The 25,738-nt window shown below is 51.1% G+C and overlaps 1 protein-coding gene across 5 annotated transcripts in view; it reads left to right on the top strand.

Moving 5' to 3' along the window:
- LOC121574945 (calcium-dependent secretion activator 1) overlaps positions 1-25,738 on the top strand; it is a 182,433-nt gene that overhangs the window by 18,800 nt on the left and 137,895 nt on the right. For all 5 annotated transcript variants that reach the window (XM_045222924.1, XM_045222923.1, XM_045222922.1 and 2 more), the window contains exon 2: positions 21,727-21,840. In XM_045222924.1, coding sequence (XP_045078859.1) covers positions 21,727-21,840 — 114 coding nt within the window. The remainder of the gene's footprint in view (positions 1-21,726; positions 21,841-25,738) is intronic.

The raw sequence follows: 25,738 nt of genomic DNA, 5'->3' as shown, positions 1-25,738 counted from the left end.
CCCCCAGAGTGTCCAGTGGGTCGGACGTACGTGCCGCTCGAGGTCCGGGATCGGCTCATTTATTGGGCTCATACGTCACCCTCCTCTGGACCTCCAGGTATTGGCCGGACAGTGCACTGCCTTAGTGTTAAATACTGGTGGCCAACATTGGCTAAGGACGTGAGGGTTTATGTCTCCTCCTGCTTGGTGTGCGCTCAGTGTAAGGCGCCTAGACACCTGCCCAGGGGGAAGTTACAACCCCTGCCCGTTCCACAACGGCCGTGGTCTCACCTCTCGGTGGACTTTGTCACGGACCTTCCCCCCTCCCAGGGGAATACCACTATTCTGGTCGTTGTGGATCGGTTCTCTAAGGCCTGTCGTCTCATTCCTATGCCGGGTCTCCCTACTGCCCTACAGACCGCTGAGGCTTTGTTCACCCACGTCTTCCGGCACTGCGGGGTTCCCGAGGATATAGTGTCTGATCGTTGTCCCCAGTTCACCTCTAGAGTCTGGAGGGCGTTCATGGAACGCTTGGGGGTCTCGGTTAGCCTTACCTCGGGTTACCACCCGGAGAGTAATGGGCAGGTGGAGAGAGTAAACCAGGATGTGGGTAGGTTTCTGAGATCCTATTGCCAGGGCCGGCCGGAGGAGTGGTCGGGGTATATCCCCTGGGCAGAGATGGCTCAGAACTCTCTCCGCCACTCCTCTACTAACCTGACCCCTTTTCAGTGTGTGTTAGGTTATCAGCCGGTTCTGGCACCATGGCATCAGAGCCAGATCGAGGCTTCTGCAGTGGATGAGTGGTTTCAGCGCTCGGAGGAGACGTGGAACGCTGCCCACGTCCATCTGCAGCGGGCCATCCGCAGGCAGAAGGCGAGCGCCGACCTCCACCGCAGTGAGGGTCCAGTCTACGCCCCTGGAGATCGAGTCTGGCTCTCGACTCGAAACCTGCCCCTTCGCCTGCCCTGCCGGAAGCTTGGCCGGCGGTTTGTGGGGCCATTTAAAGTCCTGAGGAGATTGAATGAGGTGTGTTACAGGTTGCAACTGCCCAATGACTATCACATTAACCCTTCATTCCATGTGTCTCTCCTCAGGCCGGTGGTAGCTGGTCCACTCCAGGAGAGTGAGATAAGGGAGACCCCTCCGCCCCCACTGGACATCGAGGGGGCTCCGGCATACTCAGTCCGGTCCATCGTGGATTCGAGACGTCGGATGGGGGGTCTACAATATCTCGTGGAGTGGGAGGGGTACGGTCCGGAGGAACGGTGCTGGGTGCCTCGGAGGGACATTTTAGATCCATCCCTCCTGACTGAGTTCCATCGTAGTCATCCTACGCGTCCTGCTCCACGTCCTCCTGGCCGTCCCCGAGGCCGGGGTCGGCGCACGGCTGGAGCCGCGCGTCAAGGGGGGGTACTGTCACTAATTCCGCCGAGACTGCTCCTCCTCCTTGTTCGGGCAGGCTTCGGCGTTCGTCGTCCTCGGAGTACTAGCTGCTACCGTTTGATGTTCTCTATGTTTGTTTGGTTTTGTCTGTTTGGTGCACCTGTGTCTTATCACTTATTGATTATGCCACCTATAAGTTTCCTTTGGTTTTGTTTGTAGTTGTGTGTTGTTGTCCGCCTGTCCGTTGGGGTTTTGGATTTTGCTCTGGTGTATTTAAGTGTATTGACGCACTGTTTGCGCATCGCTTATATTTCGTGTTTTACGCACTGTTTGCGTATCGCTCGCCTCTGTTGCTTGAGGCCCGTTCTTTTTGTATTGTCATATTTCTGACTAGTAAAGTCTGTTGGACTAAGCTTCTGTGTCCTGCGCCTGACTCCAACACCACATCCACTTCAAACACTGACAATCCTCCCTCATGAGGGAGAGATTTTAGAAAATATCTTAAAGATATGTGGGCAAATAAGGCAAATCATTTCTCAAACTAAATATAAGAATTTATATTAGTTGGCAGGGGTCTTTACTTCAACATTATTGTGTTTTGATGTATTTCTAATTGTCACGATTCAGACAGACGACCAGAGGACCACAATTGCGTCACACCAGAAAGTTTATTAAACTTAAGGGAAAAGGGAAGTAGGGAGTGAATGAAGGCTCCAGGGGTAACAGGGATCCCGTCCAATGCGCTGGGTCTGTGCCCCCCCCAGTGGCAGCGATGCGTCCTATGAAGCCGGTGGTGGGTGGTCCAGAAGTCCTGGGGGGGGGGAGACACAGACACAACAGGGCGGAATGAAACCAGGCAGCAGTACAGTTCAAGGGAATCCAAAAATACGTAGTAGCAAGGCAGAAGGCTGGTCAGAGTTACCGGGATTGAAGAGTAGTCAGGAGTCGTAATGGCAGAAGCAGGTCTGGATCTCCTAAGGCAGAAGAGTATCCAATAAACAGGCAGGTCCGGGGTCACAAAACCAGGGTGAGCCAGAAGCGCGAGCAAACAGGTTCCGGGTGTGAGCTTTGCAGACGATCTGACACCGGAGAGCTGAAAGACAGGGCCTTAAATACTGGGAGAGGTTAGTGGGTAATGCAGCGCAGCTGGCAGAGTAATTAGAGCCGAGCAGAGCAGGGACAGGTGGAGCTAGTTAGGCTGAGTAGAGAGAGGGAGGTGAGCAGAGTGGAAGATAGTGGAAACCAATTAAGGTGGTAACCCGGTGGAGTGAGAGGGCTCATGACAGAACCCCCCAAGGGACGGCCCCAGAAGTCCCAAGAGCAACACCACGCCGGGCGGGAGGAGGGGAGCCGGAGGAGGGCTAGAACTCCTCCGAACGGTCCGAGTGAACGTCCTCATCCTCGGAGGAAGCCGGAGGGCCGTGGTCGGGAGATGGGACAGGTCCCGAGACAGGATCAGGCACAGGACAGGAAGCCGAGCGGGCCGGACGGTTAGGGACCCCTCTGGGGCGGCCCCTACGGATTGCAGGTTGATCAGGATGCCGTTGGTGGAAAGCGGTGATGAGAGTCCTATCCACAATCCGACTAGCTGGCACCCAGGTCCTTTCCTCAGGTCCATAGCCCTCCCAGTCAATGAGGTACTGGAGACCCCTACCCCTCCGTCTGGACCGAAGCAGGCGGCGGACGGTGTAAACCAGACCACCATCGGCGAGCCGTGGAGGAGGAGGACCAGGCGCAGCAGGGACCAGCGGACTCTCATGGATGGGCTTAATCTTAGACACATGGAAAGTGGGGTGCACCCTCAGGGAATTAGGCAGTTGGAGCCGGACAGCAGTTGGGCTAATCACTCTTATGATAGGGAATGGGCCAATGAACCGAGGTGCCAGCTTCTGCGACTCCACCCTGAGTGGCAGGTTCTTCGATGACAACCACACCCTTTGACCAACATGGTAGGTGGGAGCAGGAATTCTCCGACGGTTGGCCCCGGTAGTGTAGCTGGCAACGGACCTGAGGAGTGTGGCTCGGGCTTGTGACCAGGTGCGGCGACATCGACGGGCAAAAGCAAGTGCAGATGGGCAAGTAACCTCCTCCTCCTGGCTGGCAAATAGAGGAGGCTGGTATCCATAAACACATTGGAAAGGGGACATACCGATGGCAGAGCAGGTCAGAGAATTGTGTGCGTACTCCACCCATGTCAATTGCTGCGACCAGGAGTGGGGGTTGCGTGAAGTCATGCATCGCAGTGCCTTCTCGAGCTCCTGATTAGCCCGCTCTGACTGCCCATTGGATTGGGGATGGAATCCGGAAGTCAGACTGACTGTGGCTCCCAGCAGGTGACAGAACTCCTTCCAAAAAGCGGAGGAGAATTGTGGACCACGGTCAGAAACAACATCCCTTGGCAGTCCGTGGATCCGGAAGACGTGTTCCAGGACCACCTGGGCGGTCTCCTTGGCGGTTGGGAGCTTGGGGAGGGGAATGAAGTGTGCCATCTTGCTGAAACGGTCAACGATGGTGAGAATGACGGTCATGCCACTTGAAGGGGGCAGCCCCGTGACAAAGTCAAGGGCGATGTGAGACCAGGGACGTCTGGGCACAGGCAGGGGCTGCAGCAATCCGGCTGGGGGCTGGCAGGACGACTTGTGTTGGTTGCAGATGGGGCAGGCTTGGACGAATTCCCGAACATCCTTCCTCAGAGAGGGCCACCAGAACCTCTGGGCGAGCAGGTTGTAAGTGCGGGTGGAGCCAGGGTGACAAGCTAGGCGGGAGTCATGTCCCCACTGAATGACCTGGGACCTCAGGTCTTCGGGGACAAAAAGGCGGTCAGCTGGGCAAGTGCTGGGACCTGGCTGGTTACGGAGAGCCTCCAGCACCTGTTCCTCAACAGCCCAGGTCAGAGCTGCAACGATGCAGGGACTTGGCAGAATCGACACAGGGTCCTTGGAGGGGGTGTCATCCTTCTGGAATTGACGGGAGAGGGCGTCTGGCTTGGTGTTGCGTGATCCAGGCCGGTATGACAGAGTGAAATTAAACCTGGTGAAGAACAGGGCCCAGCGGGACTGCCTGGAGTTCAACCGTTTGGCCGTGCGGATGTACTCCAAGTTCTTATGATCGGTCCAAACGAGAAATGGAATGGTGGACCCCTCCAGCCAGTGACGCCACTCCTCCAAGGCAAGCTTCACAGCCAGCAGCTCACGGTTCCCTATGTCGTAATTGCACTCAGAGGGGGACAACCGACGTGAGAAAAAGGCACAGGGATGGAGCTTCCTATCCTCCGCAGCCCACTGAGAAATCACAGCACCAACTCCCACATCCGAGGCGTCCACCTCCACAATGAATTGCCGGTCCACATCAGGCATCTGGAGGATGGGAGCGGAGGTGAACCTCACCTTGAGGGTACTGAAGGCTTTGTCGGCTGCTGGGGTCCAGGTGAAGGGTTGCTTGGTGCTGGTTAGAGCAGTGAGAGGGGCAGCAACGGTACTGTAGTTCCGGATAAACTTCCTATAGAAGTTAGCAAACCCCAGAAACTGTTGCAGCTTCTTTCTGTTCTCCGGAACTGGCCACAAAGTGACTGCTGATACTTTGGCAGGATCCATTTGGATACTTCCTTCTGCCACTATGTACCCCAGGAAGGCCACTGTCTTGACGTGAAACTCACATTTCTCTGCCTTGGCGTAGAGGGAATTCTCCAGAAGACGATGAAGGACTTGCTGGACATGGCGGGTGTGTTCAGACAGGTTTCTGGAGTAAATTAAGATGTCATCCAGGTAAACGAAGACAAACTTGTTTAACATGTCCCGCAGTACATCATTCACTAGAGCCTGGAACACAGCAGGAGCATTGGTGAGGCCAAAAGGCATAACCAGATACTCGTAGTGGCCTGTTGGTGTATTGAATGCGGTTTTCCATTCATCTCCCTCCCGGATCCGCACTAGGTGGTAAGCGTTTCTGAGATCCAACTTGGTAAAAACAGTGGCTCCCTGGAGCAACTCAAAAGCAGAGGTGAGCAGAGGCAGAGGGTAACGGTTTTTCACTGTGATGTCGTTGAGTCCCCTGTAGTCGATGCAGGGGCGAAGAGATCCGTCCTTCTTCCCCACAAAGAAGAAGCCAGCACCAGCAGGAGATGAAGATGAACGGATTAATCCTGCGGACAGAGAGCCATTGATGTAGTCCTCCATGGACTTTCTTTCAGGAGCAGACAACGAATAAAGACGACCCCTTGGAGGAGCTGTTCCAGGGAGGAGGTCGATGGCACAGTCGTACGGTCGGTGAGGGGGCAGAGATGTGGCTCTTGCTTTGTTAAACACCTCTCTGAGACCATGGTAGCATTCTGGGACATTGGAGAGGTCCGGAGCGGAGTTAGTAGGTACTGGCCGAGGGGGTAGTGCGGCAGCAAGCAGGCAGGTTCGGTGGCAGTCCTCTCCCCACTCCCCTGATCACCCCGGTCACCCAGTCGAGCTGAGGGTTGTGCCGGGCGGAGCCATGGGTAACCCAGGATGAGGGGTTGGCCTGGAGAGGGGAGCAGGTGAAACTGGATAGTTTCTTGATGGTTTCCGGACAGACCCATCGAGACCGGGGCCGTGACATGAGTGACCGATCCGAGTAAGTGTCCGTCCAGTGCCCGGGCAGGAATAGGAGGTGTCAAACGGAGGTTCTCCAGTCCCAGTTGGCGTGCCAGCTTGACGTCCATTATGTTGGCTTCGGCGCCAGAATCCACCAGAGCAGCCAGGGTGTGAGTTGAGTCAGAGAGGCGGAGGTGAACTTGCAGCAGGGGTTTGCGGTCGGAGGACTGGATGGTCATTGAACTCGACCGGACTCCCCTACGCCCGGTGAGCTTCGGCCCTTTAAAGGGCAGGTTACCACACGATGTCCATCACCTCCACAATAGAGGCAGAGGTTTGAGGTGAAGCGGCGCTGGCGCTCTGCAGGAGTGAGGGAGGCTCGCCCAATCTCCATAGGCTCAGACTGATCAAGCTGACCTGGGTGAGTGGCAGTAGATGACAGGAGCCCAGTCGGATCTCTCCGAATGCCGGTAGTAGGTGGACCTTGGCGCCCCCTCTCACGACGACGGGTCTGTATCCTTCTGTCGATCCTGACAGTCAGTGCGATGGCTTCATCAAGAGTGGAAGGCAGTTCATGGGAGACCAACTCGTCCTTGATATAGTCAGCCAAACTATGGAAGAACGCGTCCACCAACGGTGGTGTGTTCCAAGAACTTCGTCTAGCCAGGGTTCGGAAGTCGATGGAATGGTCTGCGACTGTACGTCTGCCTTGTCGAATACTGAACAGTTCACGAGACGCCTCTGCGGTGGGTGAATCCAGGTCAAACACCTTCAGCATCTCCTCAGCAAACAGGTCGAAGGTTGCACATGCGGGGGTTTGACGTTCGAACTCTGCTGTTCCCCAGAGTCGAGCTCGGCCCGTCAGGTGAGTGATGGCATACCCAACTTTAGCCCCTCCGTGGCGAAGGTCCTTGGCTGCAAGGAGAACTGAAGTCGGCAGCTAGTCAGGAATGGCCGGACCTGGGTTGAATCGCCGTTGAACCGCTCGGGGTTTCCAATCTTGGGTTCCGGGGCAGCGCTGCAATGACCGGGGCAGGTAACTCGGGGGCTGGGCTGGTGGGCAGACTGGCTGGGGTAAGGTTGGTGAGGAGTTGAATGAGCATGGCGAGTTGTTGTTGCTGCTGCTGGAACTGCTGCTCATGCTCATCGGTTTCCATGTCGGGGAAAGTGTGCGCTGAGTCCATAATGGTCAGATCGTACTGTCACGATTCAGACAGACGACCAGAGGACCACAATTGCGTCACACCAGAAAGTTTATTAAACTTAAGGGAAAAGGGAAGTAGGGAGTGAATGAAGGCTCCAGGGGTAACAGGGATCCCGTCCAATGCGCTGGGTCTGTGCCCCCCCAGTGGCAGCGATGCGTCCCTATGAAGCCGGTGGTGGGTGGTCCAGAAGTCCTGGGGGAGACACAGACACAACAGGGCGGAATGAAACCAGGCAGCAGTACAGTTCAAGGGAATCCAAAAATACGTAGTAGCAAGGCAGAAGGCTGGTCAGAGTTACCGGGATTGAAGAGTAGTCAGGAGTCGTAATGGCAGAAGCAGGTCTGGATCTCCTAAGGCAGAAGAGTATCCAATAAACAGGCAGGTCCGGGGTCACAAAACCAGGGTGAGCCAGAAGCGCGAGCAAACAGGTTCCGGGTGTGAGCTTTGCAGACGATCTGACACCGGAGAGCTGAAAGACAGGGCCTTAAATACTGGGAGAGGTTAGTGGGTAATGCAGCGCAGCTGGCAGAGTAATTAGAGCCGAGCAGAGCAGGGACAGGTGGAGCTAGTTAGGCTGAGTAGAGAGAGGGAGGTGAGCAGAGTGGAAGATAGTGGAAACCAATTAAGGTGGTAACCCGGTGGAGTGAGAGGGCTCATGACACTAATACCTTTTAAGACTTTTTCTGGTAGATGTTGCCGAAAACCCCTTTTCCATCTGTTTGACCAGAATCAAAGCCTTTGCTTATTCCTAATGCCTTAATTTCTCAAACATATACTCATAGCTTTCATTTGACACCCAATTTGACATGCTTCTGTGAACTTCACATGTTGGTGCTCATGGGTCCTTTTAGATGGAAATGCCCGGAAGCATTGCCCTACAGCAGTGACACTGGCAAGTGACTGGCATGTTAGCTCCAGACCTATAACATCTACAATACAAAACTCTTTCTTCAGCTATCATTTTATTTCAGAGATGTGGTTGAATACTCCCTTGCACATCTTTTGTGCAGTAGCTTGCTGGTCTGTCTTTTCTTTTTTAGTTTCTTTGTCACAAACAAACATTTGTGACAAATGACATTTGTGACAAAGGTTTCTTTCTAAAAAGCAACTTCCTTGCAAAAAGGCGAGTAAAAGAGGGGAGAGAGTGGGGGAGGAGACATGTCTGTGTGTCTTCCCTTCTTTTGTGCTTGTGTGAGTGCATGTCCCTTAAAGCAACACAATGCCATTTTACAGCTGAGCCTTCATGTTCCCCCGCGTGCGCGTGCATGTGTGTGTGTGCGTTAGCACACGCACAGATGAGCACGTTAGCTAACTTTGTTGGCTGTCAGTAATCTGGTATTACACAATCCATTTGATGTATTACGGCCATTATGTAACTGCCAGGGAGAGCCCGTCTTTGTGCCCTGACCTCTATAAGAGGAGAGTGTGATGTGTGTTTACGTACAGTAGAGTGGTGTATTTGTGTGAGTGATGTGTTTGTGAGAGAGATGGAGAGAGATGGAGGGAGGGATCAGGAGAGGGAGAGAGATTGCCCACCCTGGGACTGTTTTCCTGACCAATATGCTAAGTAGTCACACATTAAAGACACCCCCTTGGAAGCTGAATGGTGATTGCTTTTCCCCTGATCGGGATTAGGGAGATATATTCCTTGACTTGTGATGGCAGACCCCCTTGTGAATGATCCAGAGCTATTTCAGACCTCACCAACTGCCAAAACACAAATGAATGCTACACAGAGAGAGAGAGAGAGAGAGAGAGAGAGGGTAGGGGAGGGGGTATGGGAGGGAGAGGGACAGTGACACACACACACACACAATTCATCAACAGATGCGGTATCTGCTGTATGACAGAAAAAACGGAACACAGAAACACAGTGGCTACATCATCCATCTCCCCCCTTTCCCCTTCCCAGTTCTCCCAGTGGGTAGCCATAGTGGCTGCAGAAACAGCATCATATACCGTATATAATAGGGGAAGTATGTTGCAGCGTGAACACACGTGACTGAGTTATCTGTGTTTGCAGCTCACATATGGCAGGCATAGAGATGGCCTCCACTAACACCAGACACTAAGCTGACACGTCCACTGCTTTCCCCTCTCTCCCTCTTTCACCCTGTTCCTCACTCTCTCTCCATCCATCTTTCTCTTCTCTCTCTCACTCTCTCTCTCTCTCTCGCTCTCTCTCTCGCTCGCTCACAGTAGTTAACCCAGGGTGTCAGCACCAACCGAGTTTCATTACAACAGATGCCATTCCGTCCAGAAAGCCAGTCACCAGTGTAATACAATGAATATCAATGAGAGAGAGAGAGGGAGATTTGGTAAAGAGGTAGCTACATTACTTGGTATTATAAGGAATTGCACCCCGTAGAGCAGTCACCAACCTTTTTTGAGTCGAGATCACTTTCAGAGTCAGAATGCAAGCCGAGATCTACCGTTCCGATTTTTTTTTTTACATGACTTAAAAAACTTAAGCCTATGCAACATTTAACCTATTAAAAACAGTACTGTAGTAATGAAGTTTGTGCAGTAGTGTCACGGAATCAGCCGAGGCTGCTCCTCCTCCTTGCTCGGGCAGGTTTCGGCGTTCGTCGTCCCCGGAGTACTAGCTGCCACCGATCTATGTTTCGGTGTTTGACTTGTTTTGTCCTGATTGTGTACACCTGTTCCCCATTATGTTGTATTGTTTCCCCTATTTAACCCTCTGTCGTGCATTGTGTGTTGTGTGTTATTGTATTTGTCTTCGGCAGTGTTAGTGTGCGGGTTGTTTTCCTCCTTGTATGGAGATGGTTTTCTTCTCTGGTTACTTTCAAGTAAAGTACGTTTCCAGTAAGCTCTGTGTCCTGCGTTTGACTTCGCCTACCGCATTTCACCGTCGCCACCTGACAGAATAACACACCTTCCGATGGAGTCAGCAGGATCGTCCGCGCTCAGGGGAGCACTGGAGGAGCGTGTAACCCAACAAGAGGCCGTGATCCAGCACCTGGGTACCACCATCCAAGGGGTGATGGACACCTTGAGGCGATGGGAGAGTGGAGGTTTGCCCACACCTCATCCTACGATACCACCACCATCAGCCATACCCATCGGTCCATCTCCGGAGTCCAGTGGGATTAGGCTCTCGCTCCCGAGGGCTTATGATGGCACCGCGGCCGGGTGTCAGGGTTTCCTACTCCAGGTTGAACTCTACCTAGCAACCATTCACCCGGCGCCCTCGGGATACGAGAGTGTGTCCGCCCTCATCTCCTGTCTGTCCGGCAAGGCGCTGGAATGGCCCAACGCCGAATGGGGTGGGATAGACGCCGCTACGGTCAGCTATGCGGAGTTCACCCGCCGCTTCCGGGCAGTATTCGATCATCCCCCAGAGGGTAAAGCGGCGGGTGAGCGTCTATTCCACCTTAGACAGGGGAGGAGGAGCGCGCAGGAGTTCGCGCTGGACATCCGGACGCTAGCAGCAAACACGGGATGGAATGAGAGGGCCCTCATCGACCACTACATATGCAGCCTGAGGGAGGACGTGCGTCGGGAATTAGCCTGCAGGGACACCAACCTCAGCTTTGACCAACTGATGGACATGTCGATTCGCCTGGATACCCTGTTGGCTACCTGCGGACGTCCGGATTCGGGGCCGTCCATTCCATCCCCCAGCACTTCCGAGCCGACCCCTATGGAGCTCGGGGGTGCTGGTGCTAGGGAGACCAGGAGGGAGACCAGGAGGGAGGCCGTCCCCTGCACCAACTGTGGCCGCAGAGGACACACTGCTGGTCGGTGCTGGGGAGGGTCTCCTAGGAATTGAGGCAGTGGGCGACGCACTGATGAGTCATTCCAGGTGAGTAGGCACCCAACTCACCCAGAGCTCTCCGCTGATCATATGTGTATTAAAGTGGTGTTTCCCAAGGTTTCTCCTCACTCCCAGCATAAGGCGCTAGTAGATTCAGGCGCAGCTGGGAATTTCATTGATCGCCAGTTCACCTATAAGTTAGGGATTCCTATCGTACCTGTTGATGTGCCCTTCCCCATTCATGCCCTAGATAACCGCCCGTTGGGGTCTGGGTTGAGTAGGGAGGTCATGGCGCCTCTCCGGATGAAAACGCAGGAAGGTCATGAGGAGATAGTATGTTTGTATTTGATTGATTCTCCTGTGTTTCCCGTGGTGTTGAGGCTTCCCTGGTTAACAGCTCATGACCCCAACCTTTCATGGCAGCAGAGAGCTCTCCAGGGATGGTCTGATCAGTGTACTGGGCGGTGTGTAGGCGTTTCCATAGGGGCAACGACGGTGGAAAGCCCGAACCAAGTTCCCGCCTTGCATATTCCACCTGAGTATGCCGATTTGGCTCTCGCCTTCAGTAAGAAGAAGGCGACTCAATTACCACCTCATCGACAGGGGGATTGTGCGATAGACCTCCAGGTAGGCGCTGCGCTTCCACGTAGTCACGTGTATCCTCTGTCTCAGGAGGAGACGGCCGCTATGGAAACCTACGTCACCGAATCTTTGACACAGGGTTACATACGGCCATCTACTTCCCCTGCTTCCTCAAGTTTCTTTTTTGTGAAGAAGAAGGATGGGGGTTTACGCCCGTGTATTGATTACCGTGGTCTAAATCAGATCACCATCAAATACAGCTATCCTCTCCCTCTGATTGCTAGTATGACGGAGTCATAACACGGGGCGCAATTCTTCACAAAATTGGATCTTAGGAGCGCGTACAACCTGGTGCGCATTAAGGAGGGAGATGAGTGGAAGACAGCATTCAGTACCACCTTGGGTCACTATGAGTACCCCGTCATGCCATACGGGTTAATGAATGCTCCTTCAGTCTTCCAATCATTTGTGGACGAGATTTTCCGGGACTTGCATGGACAGGGTGTTGTGGTATATATTGATGACATTCTAATATATTCCGCTACACGAGCCGAGCATGTGTCCCTGGTGCGTCGAGTGCTTGGTAGACTGTTGGACTGTATGCGAAGGCGGAGAAATGTCTGTTCTTCCAGGAGTCCATCTCCTTTCTGGGACATCGGTTGTCCGTGTCAGAGGTAGAGATGGAGATTGACCGCGTTTCTAACGTGCGTAATTGGCAGACTCCCACCACGGTAAAGGAGGTGCAGCGCTTCTTGGGTTTTGCCAATTACTACCGGAGGTTTATCCGGGGCTTTGGACAGGTAGCAGCTCCCATTACCTCTCTGCTAAAGGGGGGTCCGGTGCGCCTGCAGTGGTCAGCTGAGGCGGACAGGGCGTTTAAACGTCTGAAGGACCTGTTTACCTCGGCTCCGGTGCTGGCGCATCCGGATCCCTCTTTGGCATTCCAGGTGGAGGTGGACGCTTCCGAGGCTGGGATCGGCGCTGTGCTGTCTCAGCGCTCGGGTACGCCACCTAAACTCCGCCCCTGTGCTTTCTATTCTAAGATGCTCAGTCCGGCGGAGCGCAATTATGACGTGGGGGATAGGGAGCTGCTGGCTGTGGTTCAAGCCCTGAAGGTGTGGAGACATTGGCTTGAGGGGGCTAAACACCATTTTCTCATTCTGACTGACCATCGTAACCTGGAGTACATCCGGGCAGCGAGGAGGCTGAATCCTCGCCAGGCAAGGTGGTCAATGTTTCTTTCCCGTTTTGTATTTAAGCTCACCTATATACCAGGGTCCCAGAACGCTAAGGCAGACGCCCTGTCCCGACTATATGACACAGAGGAGAGGTCAATTGAGCCCACTCCCATACTCCCAGAGTCTTGCTTAGTGGCACCGGTGGTGTGGGAGGTGGATGCGGAAATCGAGCGGGCGTTACGTTCCGACCCTACTCCTCCACAGTGTCCAGAGGGTCGGAGGTACGTGCCGCTCGAGGTTCGCAACCGTTTGATATACTGGGCTCACACGTCACCCTCCTCTGGTCATCTGGGTATTGGTCGGACAGTGCACTGCCTTAGTGAGAAGTACTGGTGGCCAACCTTAGCTAAGGACGTGAGGGTTTATGTTTCCTCCTGCTCGGTGTGCGCCCAGTGTAAGGCACCTAGACACCTGCCCAGGGGGAAGTTACAACCCCTACCCGTTCCACAACGGCCGTGGTCTCACCTATCGGTAGATTTTGTCACGGACCTTCCCCCCTCCCAGGGGAACACTACGATCTTGGTCGTTGTGGATCGGTTTTCTAAAGCCTGCCGTCTCATTCCCCTGCCAGGTCTCCCTACTGCCCTACAAACTGCTGAGGCCCTGTTTACACACGTCTTCCGGCACTATGGGGTGCCTGAGGATATAGTGTCTGATCGGGGTCCCCAGTTCACCTCTAGAGTCTGGAGGGCATTTATGGAACGTCTGGGGGTCTCGATTAGCCTTACCTCAGGTTTTCACCCTGAGAGTAATGGGCAGGTGGAGAGAGTTAACCAGGATGTGGGTAGGTTTCTGAGGTCATATTGCCAGGACCGGCAAGAGGAGTGGTCGGGATATATTCCCTGGGCAGAGATAGCCCAAAACTCCCTCCGCCATTCGTCCACTAACCTTACGCCTTTCCAGTGTGTGTTAGGGTATCAGCCGGTTCTGGCACCTTGGCATCAGAGCCAGACCGAAGCCCCTGCGGTGGACGAGTGGTTTCGGCGCTCGGAAGAAACTTGGAACGCTGTGCACGTCCATCTGCAGCAGGCCATCAGGCGTCAAAAGGCGAGCGCCGATTGCCACCGCAGTGAGGCTCCGGTGTATGCACCGGGAGACCGGGTCTGGCTCTCGACCCGAAACCTGCCCCTTCGCCTGCCCTGCCGGAAGCTGGGTCGGCGGTTTGTGGGGCCCTTTAAAGTCCTGAGGAGATTGAACGAGGTATGTTATAGGTTACAACTGCCCAGGTATTATCGCATTAACCCCTCGTTCCATGTGTCTCTCCTCAGGCTGGTGGTGGCTGGTCCACTCCAGGAGAATGAGGTACGAGAGGCTCCTCCGCCCCCGTTGGACATCGAGGGGGATCCGGCGTACTCAGTCCGTTCCATCTTGGATTCGAGGCGTCGGACAGGGGGCCTGCAGTATCTCGTGGAGTGGGAGGGGTACGGTCCGGAGGAACGGTGCTGGGTCCCCAGGAGGGACATTTTAGATCCCTCCATGTTGAGGGACTTCCACCAGAGTCATCCGACTCGCCCTGCTCCGCGTCCTCCTGGCCGTCCCCGAGGCCGGGGTCGGCGCACGGGTGGATCCGCACGTCAAGGGGGGGGGGGTACTGTCACGGAATCAGCCGAGGCTGCTCCTCCTCCTTGCTCGGGCAGGTTTCGGCGTTCGTCGTCCCCGGAGTACTAGCTGCCACCGATCTATGTTTCGGTGTTTGACTTGTTTTGTCCTGATTGTGTACACCTGTTCCCCATTATGTTGTATTGTTTCCCCTATTTAACCCTCTGTCGTGCATTGTGTGTTGTGTGTTATTGTATTTGTCTTCGGCAGTGTTAGTGTGCGGGTTGTTTTCCTCCTTGTATGGAGATGTTTTTTTTCTCTGGTTACTTTCAAGTAAAGTACATTTCCAGTAAGCTCTGTGTCCTGCGTTTGACTTCGCCTACCGCATTTCACCGTCGCCACCTGACAAGTAGGCTATAGGCCCAAAACGTTATCACTGCATATTGGCTTTGCTTGAATAGTTGGTCTTCTCAGACCATTAAAAATTATATTTCAACATTTGAGGTAGGCTATATGATCACACCGGTAATAGATCAGTTGTTGTATTATTTGTGAGGCACAGCTAAGCGAGCATAAATTAAAATAATTTGCTTTTTTAATTTTATCGGGGGGGCTGTGCCGTGCCGATATTCACACCTTAATACTGCCATAAATTAAAGATTGAGAATCTATATCTGGCCCTGTAGTATGGTGAAAGGAATGTCCTTTGTTTCAGATACTTTTGCTGCCCAAAACTTCAACATCCGGTAAATGAACATTGGGACAATATATTTCAACATCCAAACGTTGGGAATGATGAGAAATGGAATATGGAAAATGAATGTATATTTTGTGATGTCATTAAATTTTTTATAAATAATATAATAATAATAACATGCCATTTAGCAGACGCTTTTATCCGAAGCGACTTACAGTCATGCGTGCATACATTTTAACGTATGGGTGTTCCCGGGGATCGAACACACTACCCTGGCGTTACAAGCGCCATGCTCTACCAATTGAGCTACAGAGGACCATATTATAACGAAAACATTGTGACTTGAAGAGCTTTTACACTGTGTATATCATGTTTACATCCTTTACCTTGTGTAGAAAATATCAAGGAAGAAGACAATGTTTTCGTGAAGATAGGAATGTGATTTTAGCTTTCTAACAAAATCATAGTGATAATAATACTTTTGCCTCGTAACTAGCCACGCCCGAGGGAGCTCAGAGGTCGTGTCAGTATGACGGAAACGCCCCTCTATACCAGAGTGCATAAAAGACTGAGATAATAATTATCAGATCAGACTAGACGGACCTCAAGCTGCAGCTGTTGTTCATATTGGTCCCGTCCCTGCAAATCAACATGAGGTGAAGATGACAAAGTTGCCTCCTCTAACAATCAATGTTACGGCTGAGTAGCTGTTCTAAGTACTGTATATAAGAAGGTGAATTTAAGTGGGACCATCCTGTTACTCTCTTCAAACCATCGTCTACCAAACTGCTCTCACACCCCACAGGGGATCATCGACACAGCTGATTAGCCGTCCTCAGAAGACCACTTCCAGAACGAGTGAAAGTAAACAGACAACTAAGAAGAAGGACATTGTGACCTCTTGTGGACAATCTGAGCCTGACATCTAAAAGGCCATCCGAAAGAGAAGGCTCAATTGACCCCTTCCCACGAAGGCCTGGGTCCAACAGAGACGACAAAGACAAACACGTAAATACATGCATTACTTCTTACCAAACGGGCGGCAGTTCTGGCAAAGTACTAGGATTACTATGAGCTTAGGTCCATGTGTATCCAAGTGTTTCTCTCTCTCTCTCTCTCTCTCTCTCTCTCTCTCTCTCTCTCTCTCTCTCTCTCTCTCTAACTCGCCATCTTTTGTAACAAGTGTCATATTGTGTTAGTCCGCTAGGGACCCGTTTTCATATACCGTGTATGTGTTTGTATCTTGTGTTATCATTTTTAGTTAGTTAGTAAATAAATAAATAATTAAATACATTTGTGTGGTATGGAATGATCAGTAAGACCCGGGTTCGTGCAGACTGAAAGAGCCTACGACTTTCAGAATGAGACTGATATGAGGTAAATGATTAATAAATGACTGTTAAATGATAAGTGATTAATTTAATCTAGTAACAATTAAACATAGTAGGTAATTATTCGATAAATAATAGTAATCACAATAATGAAAGGCACGTCACGACAATGCACACACACATACACACATTCGCGCGCACACACATACCCTCATATGCAAACACACACGCATACACACCACTAACGGGGACTGTATCACTGGGGGTCCGTCCATCACAACCCACGTGTCACAACCCACGCACAGTGGGCTTCTGGGTATGTGAGCACTGTCTCCTGTCTTCTGGCCACGCTCAGGGTACTAATGATGGGAGGAAATGTAGCTACTTTATCGTTAGATGAACACTAATGCATACACAGGACACGCTCACTTAAGAGATACAAGGCACGTGCCAGACACAGGCATACAGACCATGCTTAGGCTCTTATGAACACAAACATAATGGATTAAACAAACAAACACACACACACACACACACACACACACACACACACACACACACATGTGGTGTGTGAACACTCACACTGAAAAAACACATTACTTAATCCACATTGAAGTATGTGCAACATACAGTTCATGTTTGTACAAAACATTCATAACACAATCTCCTACTATACACACAATGTGATATTTGCTCAGTGACCCTGTAAAGAGCATGCCTTTTAAGGAGTCAGCATTGTTTGTGGCCAGCTGGCTCAGTAAAACAATCATTTGAGGGAATATTCCATCCTGTGCCAGAGATGATTAGATTCATGCCATTAAAGTGGTGCATTACGTAAACCCTCAGCCTGATGTTTGCTGGCTCAGGGGCTTAGAGCCAGTACCTCACTATGAACTAAGTGGAGTGGACACATGAAAACCTGGGAGAGGACTTGAGTCAATGAGTAGAATAGAGACTAAGTTACCTTGTTGAACCACTGGTGTCTATCTGTAAGTGGAACACAGTCTGAGCTGTCTGAGCTGCTTGAGCTGGGAAGAGATGACAAAAAAAAAATCTTATTATGTAAAAGATTTCCAGAATTATGACTTTGCTGTTAATCTAATGAAAGGACACAGACTAAAATGTCAAATAGCAACATGATCTCATACACATACACTATGCTGTACCCAAGGGATTGGAATATTGAGTGTTCTATTCCTGGTCCTCCAATGTTTGGAGTGTGTCTGTTTGCTCTGTGTCTGTTCATCACTAAAACGCTGGCAGAAAAGGCGAGCGTAACAACTGACACAGTGTGCCAAACCCCAGACAGAACACTGACCTTTGCCTTAGTAATTCCCTGGTATTACAGTATTAGTGTGTTGGTGTGTGTAGTTTCTGGAGTGGCTGGCCTGCCTCTCAGTCAGACAGGTATCTATAGAGAACCCTAAATGCTTTTCCTCTGTCTTAGGAGGAGGATATTATATTACACAGACACACCCATCTATGTATGTACTGTATCCATAATATCTCGATCATTATATTTTATTTTGCATCTGGGATATAAAAAGCAATCAATCCTAACATTGTCAAAGTGCCAATCTTAAACATATTACAAATAATTACACACAGACATGTGCCTGATTTCTTGTACGGACTTAGCAGTTCATTTAATTTAAGGACACAGACTCAAAGTAATAAAGATGCAATAAAGAGTGTTAAATGTCTTTAGCTTCGTTTTGTGTATTTTACTCCCCTCTGAAAATGGGGGTAGTGAACATTGCACAGGTGCAAGCGCTTAGTAAATCTAGGCCCATGTTTGATGGATTCTAATGTAAACAAATACAATTCAATGCTTCATTAGGCACATAAGAGTCCTGCGGGAATTCATTCTGAGAAGGACAGTACATTATGGAAACTGTATACACATAGACCATTATAGCGCCTAGTCTCACCCGCCCTTGGTACGAGTGAGTAAGTGAGATTTCTCTGAGAGTAGACAATGACATGGTATCTCTATACACTTGAACAGGGAGTGTCATAATTGCCTATGTTCCAAATACACTGACAATTCACACAGTAAACCCAGATCTGAAAGCACTAGATAGGTGAAGGCCATATGGAGAAAAGACTTCTGCCAAATCCAGTCCTCTCAAATCTGTGGGATTTGGAGTCAGAAGTCAAGGACAGGGATTTATTAAGTATGTTTGGACATACTGTAGCAACTATCTCACGTCATCTCCTAAAGCCATATGCACATCTGCCCCTACCCATGCCAACTACCCCATCCCCCTACCCCAACCCCCAGCCCTGGTAGTACAGATTTCCCCTGATTCCTGTCAATGGAGTGGACGATTCTCATGGGGGACTGGTACGGAAAAAAGTATGAAAATGTGTGCACTCACTACTGTACGTTGCTCTGGATAAGAGTGTATGCTAAATGACAAAAAAAAAGTGGCTTGACTACAGACTTAGCAGCAGTCATGTTAATTCTGTGGATGTGTATCTGCTTTTTTCTTAAGTGTAATGTGAAAGTAATATGGTGGGCATATTGTTTACTGCCTCTCACCATGTTTACACATAGTCATGGGGGGCGGTGCTTTATTGGGGTATAGATGTGGAACGTGCTTATTGTATTGTCAGTGTGTAAGTGTTGCAGCCTGGTACAGAGTTGTGGCTTGACTAAAATAAAAGTCCTGGAACCCAGGACTCCCTGGGAAACAGTGGCAATTGTTTGTATTTGGAACATAGGCAATTCTGACACTCCCTGTTCAAGTGTACAGAGATACCATGTCATTGTCTACTCTCAGAAAAATCTCACTCACTCATACGTACCAAGGGCGGGTGAGACTAGGCGCTATAATGGTCTGTGTATACAGTTTCCATACAGTACTGTCCTTCTCAAATTGAATTACCGCAGGACTATCCTGGCTAAATAAATAGAAAGATGCTTGGCCTCCCAGAAGATAGGCTGACCTCCAGCTGCTCTCCTTGGTGTGCTGAGAGCAGAGCTAGAGTGGATTAAGCATTTCTGGGGGATTACTGGTGCTACAGATAGTTTAACCCACAGTCAGGTGCATATAAGGAGAGAATGAGGCTAAATGAAAGTATACAGCTGCACAACAACAGGATCAACTGAGGCAGTAGTACCAATATCTGGTCTGTGTTGTGGCCTCAGAAAACTAAGGGCTGGCTGATCTTCCTCCATACACTCACACCAGAGTGTAAGGGAATGGATTGAGTAGAGGAGTGTTTAAAAGTAGGGATGGCGAGAGGTTAGAGGTGTGAGAGGAAGAGAGAGGGTTCCAGGATGGATGGATGACTTGATGAGGTACTGTGAAGTTATCTGCTGTGCTACTTAGGTCACACCTTCTGTGACTGTGGATTGTGCTAGGAGAGTCTGTGATACTTTAGTTCACCCCAGACACGATGCCCACTCCGAGTCTGCTCCACTGTCTGATTAATCACATGGGTCTGATTGGGGTAGGCATCTGGAGGTGAGAGGTTTGGCTGGCGTTCAGTCTTCATCAAATCCTGTGGCCCAGCTGGTCTGCTGAGACATCCCTCTCACCCAAACATGGGTTATTTATCAGTACTTGGCAGAGAGGTGAATGGGGCTGGGCAGGGTGAAGATCCATAGCTGATGATGGGTGAGTGGAGCTCACTAGATCTCAGAAATGTGTTGACTTTTTCCATATATTGGATGGTGGATAAATGAGGATAAAGGTCACTTCCATAACTATAATCTGTGCTATAATCATTACCCTGACTACTAGTAATATCAGGGTTTCAGCATAGTCCTCGGCAGAGAGGCTGGTAATGGAAAGGTCACATTGAACTCTGAACCTTGACCCCATTCAGGGTAAGTACTACAGGGCTTTGTGGAGTTGTCTGTGACATGGTGACCATGGTAACAGTAACTTGGGGCAGCGGTGGGAGGGGACAGATGGGGAGGAGGTTCAGGGGTGGGTTGGTAGGCGTGGCTTTATACATTAGTGTTCCACTCCTCTCAGATATCAAAGGCTGAAATAAAATGTGTGTAGAGGACAAAGGAGAGAGACCACATGAAGGAGCATTAATAATACATTTTACATTTTAATTAAGAACAGTATCGTGTTCCTTGGCAAAATTATGACAGAATGGTTGGCTACCCTCCCCTCTAAACATGTTGTGAGTGTGTTGTAAAGACTGATTTGATGGATCAGTGTGTTATTGTAAAACAAGTGCTCCCATTTATCAGACGCCATTGGGTTATAATCGCTAGCCAACATCAGAGATAGGACCTTGGTGTGCACTCTGCATAAAAGTTTAATTATGGCTATACTGTCTCGTGTCATCTCGTCTCTGCCACATCACTTTGGCTGCGTTTACACAGGCAGTCCAATTCTGGTATTTTTCCACTGATTGGTCTTTTGACCAATCAGATCAGCTCTTTTGTCAATAATTGGGCAAGAGATCAGAATTGGACTGCCTGTGTAAATTCAGCCTTTCTCTATCCTCCCAGTTAGACCTGCTCCCCTATTTATCTGCTCCTACCACCCTGTGTATTTAGCTCGGGCAGGAGAGGGGCCCGCAGAAGGTCAATATACATTTACACAAGTGCCCAGTGCAGTATTACTGTGGCAACATCAGCACAAACTCATTTCCTATCTATCTTTGAACATCTTTATTACCCCATCATTGATTTATAGCCTATCAGTCCAGTTTGCCAGGGATAATGCCTTTTTGCCACACAGCGATTGCACCACTAATTAATTTGAATGCAAAAAACTTCCCTGTTGTTATTGTCAGTTGAGACTGGGAGACCACAGTTTTAAAAACTTTGGTGAGGGCTGTAATCCACAACTAAGGTGGCAATTTTTTGCCTTAAATGCTCGGTAAAGTTTTCAAATAAATTTACACACTTTTTTAGAATACTTATGAAATGCACATTGTTATATTTGGTAACACTTGATTATTTTCCCTCGACTCCAACCCCATTCGATGCATTGAATGGGTGTGGGTGGAGCAATGTCTACATAAGGGTGCAAATTATAAACATTCACAAAAGCTCTGACAAAGGCCTTGAGGACGATACGTAAAGCTTAATAAAGAGCAGTGATACTATCAAGAGCGGTGTGCGGGCTTCTTCTATTTTAACATCTTATTCAATTGTTACCATGCACCTGGAACAAAGATAGCTCAGATGTGCGAGTGTCTTTTGAATTTTGAATCTCAGTTTAGCACTGAAAAAAAGTGTAAGGGAAGAGAAATACTTAAAAGTACATTTATATTCAACATTTACATAAAGTTGTTAATTTTATAAGTGGACTGTGAAAATAGAGTTGTATGAAGTAAAGTAATATAAAACCTATGAGCTAACTTAAAGTTAGCATGATTCCTATCACTCTGTTGTGGTTCTCTCTATATTGACTTTCTCCTGTCTGTCTGTCTGTCTGTCTGTCTGTCTCCTCTCTCAGATCAGTAAGCAGCAGCTACAGACAGTGAAGGAGCGTTTCCAGGCCTTCCTAAGTGGTGACACCCAGATAGTGGCAGACGAGGCCTTTATCAATGCAGTCCAGAGCTACTATGACGTGAGGCCCAACTCTGTGTGTGTGTGTGTTTTATTTGAGGTCTATGTGGGAGTATGTTTAAGTGTTTGTTGTCTTTTCTGTTGATTTGTATTCCGTAATGATTCTCCTGCTGTTTTAAATGATCCTCAGCGGACGGACCAGTCCGTCTGGATATTTGAATAGATTACTCACCTTTGGTCTGGTAAATTATGTGGAATTCACAGACAGGCTGCTTCCTTCAGGCAATCTTATTAATGTTCTCATCCTGAATCTGACAGATTCAAATGAATTGGACTTCCCAAAATAGGCCTCTGAAATATTCAGTCCAGACAGCAGCTACAGTGAGGGAAAAAAGTATTTGATCCCCTGCTGATTTTGTACATTTGCCCACTGACAAAGACATGATCAGTCTATAATTTTAATGGTAGGTTTATTTGAACAGTGAGAGACAGAATAACAACAACAAAAATCCAGAAAAATTGCATGTCAAAAATGTTATAAATTGATTTGCATTTTAATGAGGGAAATAAGTATTTGACCCCTCTGCAAAACATGACTTAGTACTTGGTGGCAAAACCCTTGTTGGCAATCACAGAGGTCAGACGTTTCTTGTAGTTGGCCACCAGGTTTGCACACATCTCAGGAGGGATTTTGTTCCACTCCTCTCCCTCCACAGATTTTCTATGGGATTAAGGTCTGGAGACTAGCTAGGCCACTCCAGGACCTTAATGTGCTTCTTCTTGAGCCACTCCTTTGTTGCCTTGGCCGTGTGTTTTGGGTCATTGTCATGCTGGAATACCCATCCACGACCCATTTTCAATGCCCTGGCTGAGGGAAGGAGGTTCTCACCCAAGATTTGACGGTACATGGCCCCGTCCATCGTCCCTTTGATGCGGTGAAGTTGTCCTGTCCCCTTAGCAGAAAAACACCCCCAAAGCATAATGTTTCCACCTCCATGTTTGACGGTGGGGATGGTGTTCTTGGGGTCATAGGCAGCATTCATCCGCCTCCAATCACTGCGAGTTAAGTTGATGCCAAAGAGCTCGATTTTGGTCTCATCTGACCACAACACTTTCACCCAGTTCTCCTCTGAATCATTCAGATGTTCATTGGCAAACTTCAGACGGCCCTGTATATGTGCTTTCTTGAGCAGGGGGACCTTGCGGGCGCTGCAGGATTTCAGTCCTTCACGGCGTAGTGTGTTACCAATTGTTTTCTTGGTGACTATGGTCCCAGCTGCCTTGAGATCATTGACAAGATCCCGTGTAGTTCTGGGCTGATTCCTCACCGTTCTCATGATCATTGCAACTCCACGAGGTGAGATCTTGCATGGAGCCCCAGGCCGAGGGAGATTGACAGTTCTTTTGTGTTTCTTCCATTTGCGAATAATCACACCAACTGTTGTCACCTTCTCACCAAGCTGCTTGGCGATGGTCTTGTAGCCCATTCTAGCCTTGTGTAGGTCTACAATCTTGTCCATGACATCCTTGGAGAGCTCTTTGGTCTTGGCCATGGTGGAGAGTTTGGAATCTGATTGATTGATTGCTTCTGTGGACAGGCGTCATTCATACAGGTAACAAGCTGAGATTAGGAGCACTCCCTTTAAGAGTGTTGTCACACCCTGGCTCTGGGGACTCTATATGTTGAGCCAGGGTGTGTATATTCTATGTGTTGTATTTCTGTGTTGGCCAGAGTGATTCCCAATCAGAGGCAACGAGTGTCAGCTGTTGCTGGTTGTCTCTGATTGGGAGCCATATTTATAGAGGCTGTTTTCCCACAATAGTTGTGGGATCTTGTTCCAGTTGGTTTGTTCCGTGTTGGTTGTTAACCTAGGACGTCACGTCATCGTTTGTTGTTTTGTTTGTTCGTGTATTCATCAAATAAAGAAGTATGTTCGCTCATCACGCTGCGCCTTGGTCTACTCCGTCTAACGATCGTGACAGAAGATCCCACCATACCAGGACCAAGCAGCGTGTCCAGGAGCAGGCGGCCTGGACATGGGAGGAAGCGCCGGGAAAGGAGCTGGAGAGGTTGTCGATGGCCCAGGTGGGCAAATCGTGGTCCTGGGAGGACATGCTCGGGGGCAAAGGGCCATGGGCTAAGATTAAGGCCCTGGCGAGAGAGGAGCAACGGCGTCAACAGTGTCGTCGTCGGACGGACGAGAGGCAACCCCAGAAAATGTTTAGGGGGGGGCACACGGCATGGGCGACTGGGCAGTAGGAGACTGCCACAGGGCAAAATGGGAGACGAGGAGAGAAGGCCACCGGGTTACGGGAGCCATTGGTGAGAGGAGGGAAGGAAGTTGTAGAGGCACGGCGAGAGGTACTGAGGTGTATTGCCAGTCCGGTCCGGCCCATTCCTGATCCCCGTTTAAGGCCAGTGGTGTGTGTTCCCAGTACGGTCCGGCCTGTTCCTGTTCCTCGCACCAAGCCTACGGTTCGCGTCGCCAGCCCGGCCCGGCCTGTTCCTGCTCCTCGCACCAAGCCTACGGTGCGCGTCGCCAGCCCGGCCCGGCCTGTTCCTGCCCCTCGCACCAAGCCTACGGTGCGCGTCGCCAGCCCGGCCCGGCCTGTTCCTGCTCCTCGCACCAAGCCTCCGGTGCGCATCGCCAGCCCAGCCCGGCCGGTTCCTGCTCCTCGCACCAAGCCTACGGTGTGCGTTGCCAGCCCGGCCCGGCCTGTTCCTGCCACTTGCATCAAGCCTACGGTGTGCGTCGCCAGCCCGGCCCGGCCTGTTCCTGCTCCTCGCACCAAGCCTACGGTGCGCGTCGCCAGCCCGGCGCGGCCTGTTCCTGCTCCTCGCACCAAGCCTACGGTGCGCGTCGCCAGCCCGGCCCGGCCTGTTCCTGCTCCTCGCACCAAGCCTACGGTGCGCGTCGCCAGCCCGGCCCGGCCTGTTCCTGCTCCTCGCACCAAGCCTACGGTGCGCGTCGCCAGCCCGGCCCGGCCTGTTCCTGCCCTTCGCACCAAGCCTACGGTGTGCGTCGCCAGCCCGGCCCGGCCTGTTCCTGCCACTCGCACCAGGCCTACGGTGTGCGTCGCCAGCCCGGTCCGGCCCGTTCCTGCTCCACGCACCAAGCCAGGGGTGCGTATCGTCAGCCCGGTCCGGCCCGTTCCTGCTCCACGCACCAAGCCAGGGGTGCGAGTCGTCAGCCCGGTCCGGCCCGTTCCTGCTCCACGCACCAAGCCAGGGGTGCGCATCGTCAGCCCGGTCCGGCCCGTTCCTGCTCCACGCACCAAGCCAGGGGTGCGAGTCGTCAGCCCGGTCCAGCCCGTTCCTGCTCCACGCACCAAGCCAATTGTGCGCATCGTCAGCCCGGTCCGGTCCGTTCCTGCTCCACGCACCAAGCCAGGGGTGCGCATCGTCAGCCCGGTCCGGCCCGTTGCTGCTCCACGCACCAAGCCAGGGGTGCGCATCGTCAGCCCGGTCCGGCCCGTTCCTGCTCCACGCACCAAGCCAGGGGTGCGCGTCGTCAGTCCGGCACAACCCGTGCCTGGGTCATCGGTGCCTGGTCAGGTACCGGTCAGCTGCTCCACACCGGAGCTTAAGCAATCCGCTCCAACGATGTCCAGTCCAGCTCCAGCCAGCGGGGCCAGACCGGACCAGGGGCGCTACGGGGGGATTATTGGAGGGTGGTGGGCGAGCCCGGAGCCGGAACCGCCTCCGAGGAGGAATGCCCACCCAGCCCTCCCCTGGTTTGTTTATGTTTAGGCGCGGTCGCAGTCCGCGCCTTTAGGGGGGGGTACTGTCACACCCTGGCTCTGGGGACTCTATATGTTGAGCCAGGGTGTGTATATTCTATGTGTTGTATTTCTGTGTTGGCCAGAGTGGTTCCCAATGAGAGGCAACGAGTGTCAGCTGTTGCTGGTTGTCTCTGATTGGGAGCCATATTTATAGAGGCTGTTTTCCCACAATAGTT

This window comes from Coregonus clupeaformis, chromosome 10 (genome assembly GCF_020615455.1).
Source record: "Coregonus clupeaformis isolate EN_2021a chromosome 10, ASM2061545v1, whole genome shotgun sequence".
Taxonomy (NCBI): Eukaryota; Metazoa; Chordata; class Actinopteri; order Salmoniformes; family Salmonidae; genus Coregonus; species Coregonus clupeaformis.
The sequence above is the reverse complement of the archived record's forward strand: the minus strand, read 5'-3'. Positions and strand labels throughout refer to the sequence as shown.